This window comes from Bacillus rossius, chromosome 13 (assembly GCF_032445375.1).
Source record: "Bacillus rossius redtenbacheri isolate Brsri chromosome 13, Brsri_v3, whole genome shotgun sequence".
Lineage (NCBI taxonomy): Eukaryota > Metazoa > Arthropoda > Insecta > Phasmatodea > Bacillidae > Bacillus > Bacillus rossius.
Genome location: NC_086340.1, coordinates 7,592,454 through 7,605,272, shown reverse-complemented (window position 1 = coordinate 7,605,272; position 12,819 = coordinate 7,592,454). Strand labels below are relative to the sequence as shown.

The window sequence follows — 12,819 nt, the reverse complement described above, 5'->3', positions numbered from 1 at the left end:
TATGTACCATTATTTAACCTTAAAGTTGAAAGATAGGAACTGAAGGATTACCTTTTTGTTTCAACAGTTTTAATTTAATTTTTTTTATTTTGTAATGTATTTTGCCTTAACTTAAATATAATCTACACATCAAAAGGTTCTTTTGAAGACTATAACACAGATTTTATTGACAACATTGTTAAAATTATTTTACCAAAAATAATTAACAGTAAATGCCAATTACTTTACAAGTTTCATTTAATAATTCCTTTGCTTACATCTGCCAGGATCAGCAACATCGTTTTTTACAATCACCAATGTTGAGTCACAGCAGCGACACATCGCGTGAGACCACTTGCTTTATTTAAAGAACTTGTGGTTATGGCCGACTGCAGCGAATCAACAATTTACATAGAGGCTACTACCAGGATAAATGTGTATAAGCATAGTTAGCAATTATGAAGTATCCCTGTGAGTGGCGTAGATGTACCTGTATAGTGTGCTCTCGTCATAAAGTAACATGTTGGTAATTCGTTTGTGTTTTTTGCAGTCTCTTCCCGTACTATAATCATATAGGAATCAGTTGTCTTCCCTGATTAGGTAGTATCACAGTGTAACAGTTAATTTCTTGTATGTAACTTCAGGCACGGGCATAGTGGACTATGCTGGGGCTGACAACCCACGACTGCACTTAAGTTGTTAAGACCTAGACTGGTGTCTCCTGCCACCCCCAAACCAAACTTTTCCATGCCTTAAACGAACCAGCATCCACTAGGCCCAACCAGGGATTCGAGTCGCAATCTGCAGATGGCACTGTAATAACACTTTATTTTTGTCCTACAACTGTTTAACCAAAATGGTGTTCGTCAGTTATAATAACTCCCCTTAAAACTATATTTTATTCACACTTAGGTCGCACCAGGTAACCAAGTGGTCATTCCCTGTTAGTGTTGCAGGATGCTGCCAAACATTGAGAGCAAAAATTGTCTCTCATATCTTGGGTTTGTTGCTAATGGCCTCTCATAAAATTTTGGTGGCTCTATACCTCAGTTAATATAAATAGTAAACGAAGGCATGATTACCAATTCGTTAGTATAATTAATTTCGCTCGCGGATGTAATGGTAACCATGGTTGATGCTAGTCAATGTTCGATGGTGAAGTACCCAGTATGTACATGTCCATCAACATGGTCTGAATATAAATATGCTCCCATGGCCACTGATTATCCCGAGCATCCCTCTTATCTACTACTACGACCCACTTAAGGGTTGTCTTTCACTTTTGTTCAAAAAGGCTACTCTCAGAAGAGTGCGCAAAGGAGGAAATAGGGTTGATATGTCACCCTCAAATCTCAAAAGAAAATCTTTCATCTCCACCAACAAAAGGAAAGAATTTAAAAAAAAAAAGAAACAGTGGGCGAAGTGTTCTATCATCTCTCCTCTCAATTACTCCAAATAAATTAAATTCTGCTTATGTTCCTGGCTGCAGTGTCCCCCTAATAGTAGGTATTGATAATAAGGGCAACATTCCCAGCACTTTACGGACATCACAGGGTGAACATTATAATCCGCGGTGGATCCCTTGGCAGCTCGAGACACACTACCATGCACTGCCTGCTTGGCGGATGTCTTTGTGATTACGCTCGGCCGAAACTTGCCGAATCTCCCCGACGTTCTCCAACAACAGCTGGGCAGAGTGGCCTCTTAATAGAGGTTGTGTGGAGGGTGACAATTTTGCCCAGAGGGTTAATCGTGATATATGTGCAATGGAATGCAGGAGGTAGCAGTGGTTGTTGGAAATACCTGTTGTCTCCGTCACTCCTCGCGGGACAAGATGGCCGCTGGCTGCTGCTTCACTCCCCCTGTAATTACAGTGCTCCACAAAGGGTTTCACATGTCACCAGCTGAGTCCTGGTCGGAGGGGAGGGGGTCACAGAAATTTTCGAATATGTTTGCCAGGCACCAGCAGTTAGGTCCGGCAAGCAAAATAATAGTTATTTGAAATCATAGCTTGTTCGAGCTGGCCATATCCTCTCTGCAGATGATATATGCAGCATGTCAGTTAGCTAGTTGGCTACATTGTTGGCCACTGAGCATGCCAATACTTCACAGCTTACCTTACACCCTGAACTGCTGAAACCAGGGGGTGGCCACGTCTGCATTATTATGTGGTGTGTGAGGCCATTTTATTCCATCAGCTGATTGAGGCGCCATGTTGGTCAGACGCCCAAAACGATGGCTGATATGTAGTGTTTGCATTATGGAAACAGTTTAAATGACTCTTATATGAAAATCATGGAAATTCTAATTATACTTAGTACTAACCATGAGATGTTGAGCACCATTAATGGAATTTTTTGGGCGGGAAAATATGACTATGGTGAGGTTAAATGTGTCTTTAGCTACATCACAGCATGCCATCTCCTGACAACTCCTAACTCCAAGACTCAAACACTAACATGACTTGAAAAAATTGTGATTTTTCAAAAGAAAAGAGAACACTTGGATTTCCTTCATAAAAAGCAAAATATTTATTGCAACATGATATGCATACAATTGGAGGTTTCATGTAAACGTAAAAGCTTTCCGTTCTTCAATTATGAAACGTACACAGCCTTTGACACACGCGTCAATTGTCCTGTATCGTTCCATATCCACAAATATTTTTCAGCTCTCACAAGAATTTATGCTAGTATCTCAAGTCACACTTCATGTAGGCACGCATGACATGTTGGTAAATTAACTTTTTAAATAACTCTTGTTATCACTCGATAACTTTGTCCATTATACAAGAGGATAGATAGTGATTTATTGTGCATGACATCCACTCAATCAAGAGCATCTTCTACGTGCGTGTAAGGAGGATAGTTAAGGTAAGTTTGACCTTGGTGGCTGACCAGAAGGTGCAGACTGTATGCATTTTTTTGGGTGGAAGTAACAGGAGAAAACCATAAACTATTTCATGCATTATAATTATGACATTTAATAGGGGTATCTGAAGATGTCACACTCACATGTGCATAATATTAGGCAAACAGATATTAACGATTTAGGTAGCATAACTCGTCTCCAAACAAATCAATTTTGTGACTACCACTTCTCTCTGTCTGTAAAAAATAACACATTAATCCGTCAAACTAAACACACTATTATTAGTTTGTCTCTCAAGAGTATTAGTTACTTTAGGGCGCCACCTGTGTGATCGGGTGATAAAATAAAACTCACTCGCGATCATTGTCATATGTTCTCACAACTAATAATAATAATAATAATTCGGAGCTAGAATGAAATAATATCCATTAATCGGATTTATTAAATATTTGACACTACAGTGAGAGTAATTTCGAAAGAATGCTATCATATAATACAAGCAATACATATTTAAATCGTAAAAGGAACATTACTTTACGTAGCACACTATTGTAATAACTTCACAAGCGCACGGAGAGATTTTAAAGCATGGAAGAAACTTGAAACTGGGCTATAAGAGGCAAGGTTAAAATTATATTTCCCTTCACTTTGTCACGGGTATCACTAAAGGAACAGAAAACCCTAACAAGGCAGGAAAGAACGGATGCGAGTGTGTCAGAAAATTAGGTGCCCAGTAGAATTCATAAATACAACAATTTATTAACAGGAATATTCTCACAAACGAACATCTCATCTCATTCTCGAACTGACATTGATCGTTATGAAGCTGTACCCCTGCGTGGTGGGGTTGAATACTCGTTACAGGTCAACTATAACAAAAACACAAAAAAATTAACAATCTGATAAAAATATCAATGCAGCATCCTTAATCAAGTTTGTGCCAGCGTCGCGTCGGCTCAACCTACTGCGTATACACTGTCAATCACAATGGTGGTTGGCCATAGATTTACTGGGTGACATTTACAATAAATTATAAACAATGGAACAAATTCTCAATGAAATATTTGCAGCCCAGTACATATAGAATTTACCTAAAAAGGGATATAAAAATATATTTATACAATCAATAACAAGTACTGCGTGTGGTTAAAATTAATTGCTACCATAATAAATACAAATAGAATTGACTGATATGGTATCTGTAGAAGTTGGCTAAAGTTTCTATCATGTCCACGAAATGTCTCGCTGTCACCCAAACCACTTGCATTCCACGTAGTTATTCTTATGCACTTTTGTGTCGTGTGTTGATACTGAAAACAGTTGCGGCAAATTGTCTTGTGAGCGTGGTGTTATGTTTGCGAGTGTTCCTTATGTACGGTGTTGGCAGTCGACGTCAGTATTTGCATTCTGTTCATGTTTTCTGAAGACCCCACTCGCTCGCCCTCATGGAACTTGCCTTACGCTCGCCTATTATGACTTCTTATTAGAGACTTGGATTCAGTTTCTAACTGCTCCCAGAGTTTTATGCTTGCAAAGCGACACTATCTTCTTTAACTTGTCTCTATGAACGTTTATGACATGAAATAGTCTCACCAAAACGAAGTCCGTCGGGGTCTCTAGGCGGCGGCGACTCCACGAAGTTTTACATCGTAGGGCGGCGAGCGGTGTCCGGGCAGCGCGGTGGCCTGTCTCGGTGAAGTCCCAGTTGATCTTCCTTTTGTTGACTCGAAGCATTGCCCTTTTGTACTCGCAGAACTCCTTACCAGGCTAGAACAGAATGGTCTCGTACGTTTGGGGGAACAATGGCCGACTTCCTTTTCCGATTTTTTTCCCTAACCTAACTAAAACTAAGTGTATTTTGGAGGGGTCCGGGTTAGGGAGGGACCTAGGTGCGTCTCAGGCCGAAGCCTATACGCCTAGTCATGCTGGGATTAGCCATGCAGGAAGAGGGTCGCATGCATCGTGTGCTAGGAGGGGGATTGGCCAGCAATGGCAACGATTGGCGCCGTGACCAACTCCCCTCACTCTTAAATCTAGACTATAACTAGAGATAGGTTAGGCCCAGGTAAAACCTGCATAGACACAGGGAAAAACCCTGGGCACATTCATGCGGGATGCAAACCGGCGAATCGGCGCGCAACCGATGACGCCCGACCGCTCCCGAAGAATCCCGAACCCAAAACCGCAGCGTTCAAAGCTCCCGCGCACAGTGTTGCGCGGGCGGCATCCACAGACATGTTAGGGGCAATGACGATTATGAGTGTGTACGAAGGTACACACATTACAAATTTTCTAAACATATCCCACGAGGTAGCGTTATTGTCCATGGTTTCCAGGTTTCTATATGCTAAACAAACCGTGTGTCCAGTATTGAGTTATATGGATAGCATGCAGTTCACAAGGATGAAAGCCAACACCACAACCCGAAAACTTTCCGAAGTTTACCAAAGTCAAAGGTTAGGTGAGGTCAATGAAATGAATAATATTGTTTTTTTTTTCTTGAGGGTATGTTATGTTTGGTTATGTTGTCGTGACTAAAATGAAAGGTTGGTTAGGTTAGCTTAGCGTTATTTAAAATACTCTGTGAACATAAAATGTATCAATCCTTACAAAATTGTGTTTTTAACGAGCGATCGGAAAACTTCGGAACTTTTCGGGCGTGACTCATCAATGTGAACTGTTGGCTACCCTGAGTTCTATAGGATTTGGAATTACACTGAAGTACAAAGAAAAAAACGATAAGCTGTGTACTGATATAGCTTCCTCTTTTCATAAACAAAACAAAAAACTTCTTTAAACACTAAACTAGAACTTTCCAAACTCAAACTATTACTTATAAAAACTGAAGTATTTAAGTTTTGTGAAAGTGTGTTAAAAGTAACAAAATATTTTACTCCTGTTCTTAACGAAGGATATTCTGCACTCTAAGAAAACATTATGGTCAGTATTTATAATCACGGTATGTTTTAATGATTTGGAAATTGTTGTATTTATCGTAGCATAGTCCTATATTTTCAAACGTTTTTAAATATAATGCTTAACTTACAATACCTTTACCTATCTTTTTTTTGGTAAAATATTAATATGAATCAATAGTATCGGGCAAGCTGAGGGCTCTTAGATTTATAACTTTATTTTGTCCTACAATTTTTGACGGATCACAGAAAAGTGGCTTTAGTATTCGACAGTGGAACACAGCAAGCAATAATTCTATCTTTGTTTGGCCTTGTGTCTTAGCAGAATACAGTACACCATTGCATTATGGTTGTTTCTGTAGGCTTGCCAGAGAACAATATTGTGGAAACATTAGGTATTAGTCTCATTCACTAGCTCAACTTAAGTAATATTCACCTTCATTGCCTATATCGGAGCTTTGTGCATTTCTGTCAACAATTATTGAATATTTACTTAATTTGCGAAATTGATTATTGAAATTATAAAAGTAAAAATGATTAAAATCACAACAAATTAAATAAAAATAAATCATATAACTTCTAACACCATCTTTTGGTGAAAAATACAAATGCACTTCTTAAAAGATATTAAAAATGTGAAAGTGTGTGAAACCGTGAGTGTGGCTACCTGCAGAATGCCGGCTTCAGACTCATGTTGGTGACTTCCTGTCGCATGCTGGCATTCTGCAAGCAGGCGCTGTCTCACAGCATTACGCGATCATTAAGTCAGTGATGAGAGTAACTAATTTATACGATAATCTACGTAGATTTTACATACTTTAGAGATGGTATCTTATTGCGTGTTAGTAGCAGAGTGACTAGATGTATTGATGCAGTGGCGAAAGCGGCAGTACTAAGATTTTCTTGGTGGTGCACAGTTACCTAATGCAATAGTATATAAGTGTAGGAAACCACTAGACCCAGATCCAAACCCGGAAAAAAAAATTTCCGAAAGTAAAAAATTCCAGACCTCGAATCTGGGACCTAGCCAAGAGTTCTCACCACTGGGACAAAATGTATGGTTTGTTTTCTTTTCGTTTGTTTGAGCTTTTGTGGGTAGTTTACATGTCTATCAACACCAATTTACACCAAAGTCTTAAACAAGTCAAGAACCCGAAAACCACCACACCGAAAGCCAATTGCATCCAACTACACCATGAAGATTGTCTACACAAATAGATGTTAAATTTATCTGATGACCTCAATTTTGTAGTTAAATTTTATTATTTGTTGAAAGAAAACATGCCCAATTTTATAGGAAGTCAATTCCTGTCATATAATTTAAACATTAGAGATTCATGCTAGGTAAATCTGTAGCTGAAACACGTGTTTTATAGTCACCCATTGATGTTATGGACACTGTGTTTTGTTTTGGTAAAAAATAGAATTTATGAACATAATGTTTTCCTGTTTGGCAGCGTGAGTGCATATCCGTGCACGTGGGGCAGGCGGGCGCCCAGATCGGCAATGCATGCTGGGAGCTGTACTGCCTCGAGCACGGCATCCAGCCCGACGGCCAGATGCCGTCCGACAAGACCATCGGCGGCGGGGACGACAGCTTCAGCACCTTCTTCAGCGAGACCGGCGCCGGCAAGCACGTGCCCAGGGCTGTCTTCGTGGACCTGGAGCCCACCGTCATAGGTCAGTGCTCTCCTCCAGGTCCGCCATGACACCCTGTGTCTCCAGGCACTCACAAAGAGGTGGGGCTGGTGTGCCTGGGAGTTGGGCCATAGTCATAGGTCAGTGCTCTCCTCCAGGTCTGACATGACACCCTGTGTCTCCAGGCACTCTCACAGAGGTGGGGCTTATGTGCCTGGGAGTTGGACCACCATCACAGGTCATTGCTCCTCAAGTTCCGCCAAGACACCCTGCATTTCCAGGCACTCACACAGAGGTGGGACTGGTGTGCCTGGGTTTTGGGCCATGGTCTTGGACAACAAATAAGACAATTCAGTTAGTATTGCTGCACGTTTTACAGGAACACTGCTGTATAGAACCGTAGAGAATATTTATTCATGTTAATGCAAGAATAAGTCATAAATCACTGGACAAAACAGTATCATCTTATCTCTTTTTTTAATTTCACCACATATGGAGGACCCATCCTTTTCAGACCATCTTCACAGGCCAGTCCTTGTATATTATATACAAGAATATTATTGTGCTTCCATGTAAGTGTGAAACAACTACAAGCTGATTGCGTCTTGCAGACGAAATCCGCACGGGCACGTACCGCCAGTTGTTCCACCCGGAGCAGCTGATCACGGGCAAGGAGGACGCCGCCAACAACTACGCCCGCGGGCACTACGGCGTCGGCAAGGAGATCATCGACCTGGTGCTGGACCGCATGCGCAAGCTGGCCGACCAGTGTACCGGCCTGCAGGGCTTCCTCATCTTCAACTCCTTCGGCGGTGGCACCGGGTCCGGCTTCACCTCGCTGCTCATCGAGCGGCTCAGCGTCGAGTTCGGCAAGAAGAGCAAGCTGCAGTTTACCGTCTACCCGGCGCCTCTGGTGAGAACCAAACACATGTGGCGCTCTCTAATCTTCCCTCGAGGGACCCTGTTACTTGTCAGTTAATACTAAAATGCCGTAGTCTAGGTATCAGAAACCATAGTAAGGCTTCTCTGTGTGTGTCTGTTTTAGCATAAAAATTATAGAGTTATTTAACAGCACTAGTACCTAAAATTGTAAAAGGGTTAATTGATCGAAACCAGAAAATAATATGCAATATGGTTACCACTTTTATAGAATAATTAATGTAAAGTTGTATAAATATTATACTATCTTCTTAATATTTGTAATATAACTGAGCCCACATTATTGTCCACAATTGGGTGTTTGCTGAAGCATCACATTAATGTAACAAGGTTCGATTCTTTGGCATGCTAAGATTTATGAGTAGCCTACTGCATCGATGTATTCACAGCCTTTCTGTTTATAACATTGTGACATACAATTTCATAGAGTATGCAATGGATTTGCACTTTCTAGGTCTCGACATCTGTGGTGGAGCCGTACAACACGTTGCTGACGACTCACAGCACACTCGATCACTCGGACTGCGCCTTCATGGTGGACAACGAGGCCATCTACGACATCTGCCGCCGCAACCTGGACATCGAGAGGCCCACATACACCAACCTGAACCGCCTCATCGGCCAGGTGGTGTCGTCCATCACGGCGTCGCTGCGCTTCGACGGCGCGCTCAACGTCGACCTGACCGAGTTCCAGACGAACCTGGTGCCCTACCCGAGGATCCACTTCCCCTTGGCCACGTACGCGCCCATCGTCTCGGCGGAGAAGGCCTACCACGAGCAGCTGACCGTGGCCGACATCACCAATGCGTGCTTCGAGCCGGCCAACCAGATGGTGAAGTGCGACCCGCGCAACGGCAAGTACATGGCGTGCTGCGTGCTGTACCGGGGCGATGTCGTGCCCAAGGACGTGAACTCCGCCATCGCCACCATCAAGACCAAGAGGAGCATCCAGTTCGTCGACTGGTGCCCCACTGGCTTCAAGGTGATGTTTGCTATTACCTAGCTGAACTCTAATTATGACTCTTAGTCATCCAAATCACTAGCTAATTAGCAGTGTAGATGAAAATAGAGTACTAAAATAATGAGTGGTGAGATAAATTTAAGAGAATCCTTACATCAGATTATCTTTTGGAGAAATATGACAATAACATGTAAACACATTTTGCTTCCTACGTGATTGGTGGATGACTACTTCTTTTTCCTGCTTCATTTTATTATTTTACTTTGTTCAATGGTCAACAATTCTGTGATTTTTCATAACATCCCCGTTTAATCCAAAGAACCCTTAGATACTTGACTAAAGGTTGTTGCTTCAATTGTCGGATGTTATTTCACACTACATTTCATGCCGATAATAATTTTGCTTTTGATGTTCGGCTTATAATTGAATTTTTTTTTTCGCTTTGCATTCTTGACCTGCCGGGAAAGCACATTCTTACATGGCTGTTATTTTCTTAAATATTGCCTTTAAAAAATACATTTAAATCAGTACCTAAAGGCAATTTATTATGTATTTGGTTCGTACACGTGAAATAATTTGAACCTGATATTTGGACTTAATATTTTAGAGTATTTTAAAATTTTCACGATCCCACCCAGAGGAAATGACCTTAGTGTCACACAATCGGCTCAAGTTACTTTGGCCAATATTACTTCTTGAGAATGAGGATTTCAGTGACTTGAGGAAAATGCCAAGTTTTTTTGACATTGATACAGTTATTACAAACTTCCAGTGAATTTTCACAACTTCAGTGACAGAAGACCATTTCCCAAGCAGCGTCATACATAGTCGTTTCATTAAATGACATCTCATTTTTCAGGAGCTTCTCGTTGTTTCATGTATTTGTGTTCCATTACAATAATTACTTGATAAAGGGACAGGGGATGCCTGAAGGAGAGATTTGAACTACTTCTGAATTCGGGGTCCATGAAAACCAAGTTATAAAGAGAAGATATAGCACATACATGAGGGAAAAAAGAGTAATGCAAAAATTGCCTACCAGCCAAGAAAGTCATCAGTCACATTATGGAATCTGAAGCCACCATGTTACACCGCTATGCTCTATTTATCAGGACAATTTTCAGCAATTCAAATAACATTATTAGAAGTTGTGATTAAGATATACATTTACCACCCTTCCACAAAAGTCATACAGGAGTTCAAGGTGGAGACATGGCTGTACAATATAGTGATGTGTGAGGTGTTATTGTCATGCCTGCAGGAGGGGATCAACTACCAGCCGCCCACAGTAGTTCAAGGTGGAGACATGTCTGTACAATATAGAGATGTGTGAGGTGTGATTTTCAAGCCCGCATGTGGGGATCAACTACCAGCTGCCCACGGTGGTTCCAGGTGGAGACATGTCTGTACGATATAGTGATGTGTGAGGTGTTATTGTCATTCCTGCAGGTGGGGATCAACTACCAGCCGCCCACGGTGGTTCCAGGTGGAGACATGTCTGTACGATATAGTGACGTGTGAGGTGTTATTGTCATTCCTGCAGGTGGGGATCAACTACCAGCCGCCCACGGTGGTTCCAGGTGGAGACATGTCTGTACGATATAGTGATGTGTGAGGTGTTATTGTCATGCCTGCAGGTGGGGATCAACTACCAGCCGCCCACGGTGGTTCCAGGTGGAGACATGTCTGTACGATATAGTGACGTGTGAGGTGTGATTGTCATGCCCGCAGGTGGGGATCAACTACCAGCTGCCCACGGTGGTTCCACGTGGAGACATGTCTGTACAATATAGTGACGTGTGAGGTGTTATTGTCATGCCCGCAGGTGGGGATCAACTACCAGCCGCCCACAGTAGTTCAAGGTGGAGACATGTCTGTACAATATAGAGACGTGTGAGGTGTGATTGTCATGCCCGCAGGTGGGGATCAACAACCAGCCGCCCACGGTGGTTCCAGGTGGAGACATGTCTGTACAATATAGTGACGTGTGAGGTGTTATTGTCATTCCTGCAGGTGGGGATCAACTACCAGCCGCCCACGGTGGTTCCAGGGGGTGACATGGCCGACGTGCGTCGCGCCGTCTGCATGCTCTCGAACACGACTGCCATCGCGGAGGCATGGGGGAAGCTGGACGTGAAGTTCGACCTGATGTTCTCGAAGCGTGCCTTCGTGCACTGGTACGTGGGCGAGGGCATGGAGGAAGGGGAGTTCAGCGAGGCCCGCGAGGACCTGGCGGCGCTGGAGAAGGACTACGAGGAGGTGGGCATGGAGTTGGTCGACAGCGAAGACGAGGAAGAAGTTTAACTTGGACATCGACATGCGTTTACGTCGAGGGTTGACACCAATGCCGACTGCATTTGTATTCTATGTTGACATTAGTGCCAACCTGTTTTTTTTTAATTATATAAAATCCAACTTCGGTACCAACTGGGGAGCATACCTTAGTTTAACTTTTATGGCAACCTATAGTTATGTATCATTATTAACAATCATTCAGCCAATTAAAAATATGTTGTAATTGTTATTTTGTGTGTCTAACTGTAAATAAATTTTAAATAAAAAAATTATCTATGAGTTCTATCAACACTTCAGCCTAAATTAATTAAATTTCGGTATTTACACATCAAAAAGGTTTTATGCTGTTATAATTATTATTTCATTCAGAAATTTGTGGTTTTATATTATATAACGTAACGTCTTTTCAGATGAAGGAGAGGGATAGAAGTCTGAGATGGTGATTTGTGCAAGAACATGCAATTTTCTTTTGTGAAGTCCAATTTATGTAACTTCACCAAATTTGGACAGTTTTGATTGTTATAATTTGGTTAAAGGCTACGTCCTATTGAATATTCCCTTAAAGTGATTTCCTGCTACACAGTGTCCAGATGTACATTCATGCAATTTTTGTTGTTCATCCGTTCAACGGCAATATGATGCTGTTATTCCTCAGACCCTCCTGTGCCCCCCCCCCCCCCCCCCCCCCGCAGCAACATTTTTCGGCGTTACTGTATTTTGGCGTTGTTGTACACAGCAGTTTTCTAGCTGTCGACGTTGCGGTCAATTTGGCATTCGGCGTTATGGTATTCGACGTTATTGTATGTTCGGCGTTGTGGTTAACGACAGACGCCCACGGCCCCCCTGCCGCACGCCACGCCTCGTCCGCCTGTCCTCCCCCCACCCCGCGCCACACGCAGCGCTCGGGTGCTTCCGGGTGTTGGCCTCGGCTTCGTCGCCTGGTGGACAATGTTGTACAAATATTCCACATATTTATGAAAAAAAACATCTAATTATTATTATATACAAAATATTACATAAATAACACTAGAGTTAATTTACATATAATTATGTTCATGTTGTCACGTCGTTATGTTTTATTGAACAAATAAACACAATAGTACTCAACACACTCCAAGGGGCAGGGGTTGATCAGGGGTTGGCGCAGCATAACGGTCTTTATGAGCAGGGGAGACACTTGGGTCGACGTCAAGTTTACCTCGATTCGTAGAAATTTACAAG

At 42.2% G+C, this 12,819-nt stretch overlaps 1 protein-coding gene across 1 annotated transcript; it reads left to right on the top strand.

Moving 5' to 3' along the window:
* The first annotated feature begins 5,542 nt into the window (after positions 1-5,542).
* Positions 5,543-11,889, top strand: LOC134538178 (tubulin alpha-1D chain-like). Its single transcript, XM_063379240.1, has 5 exons — positions 5,543-5,790; positions 7,223-7,445; positions 8,015-8,316; positions 8,797-9,324; positions 11,317-11,889. Exons 1-5 carry the CDS (start codon positions 5,788-5,790, stop codon positions 11,605-11,607), a joined length of 1,347 nt encoding a protein of 448 aa, XP_063235310.1. The 5' UTR covers positions 5,543-5,787; the 3' UTR covers positions 11,608-11,889.
* Positions 11,890-12,819: the final 930 nt, after the last annotated feature.

Excerpts from the sequence above, each read along its gene's own strand:
- LOC134538178 (XM_063379240.1), top strand. Across the intron at positions 7,446-8,014 it reads CCTGGAGCCCACCGTCATAG|ACGAAATCCGCACGGGCACG; the intron begins GTCAGTGCTCTC and ends TGCGTCTTGCAG. Across the intron at positions 8,317-8,796 it reads CCGTCTACCCGGCGCCTCTG|GTCTCGACATCTGTGGTGGA; the intron begins GTGAGAACCAAA and ends TGCACTTTCTAG.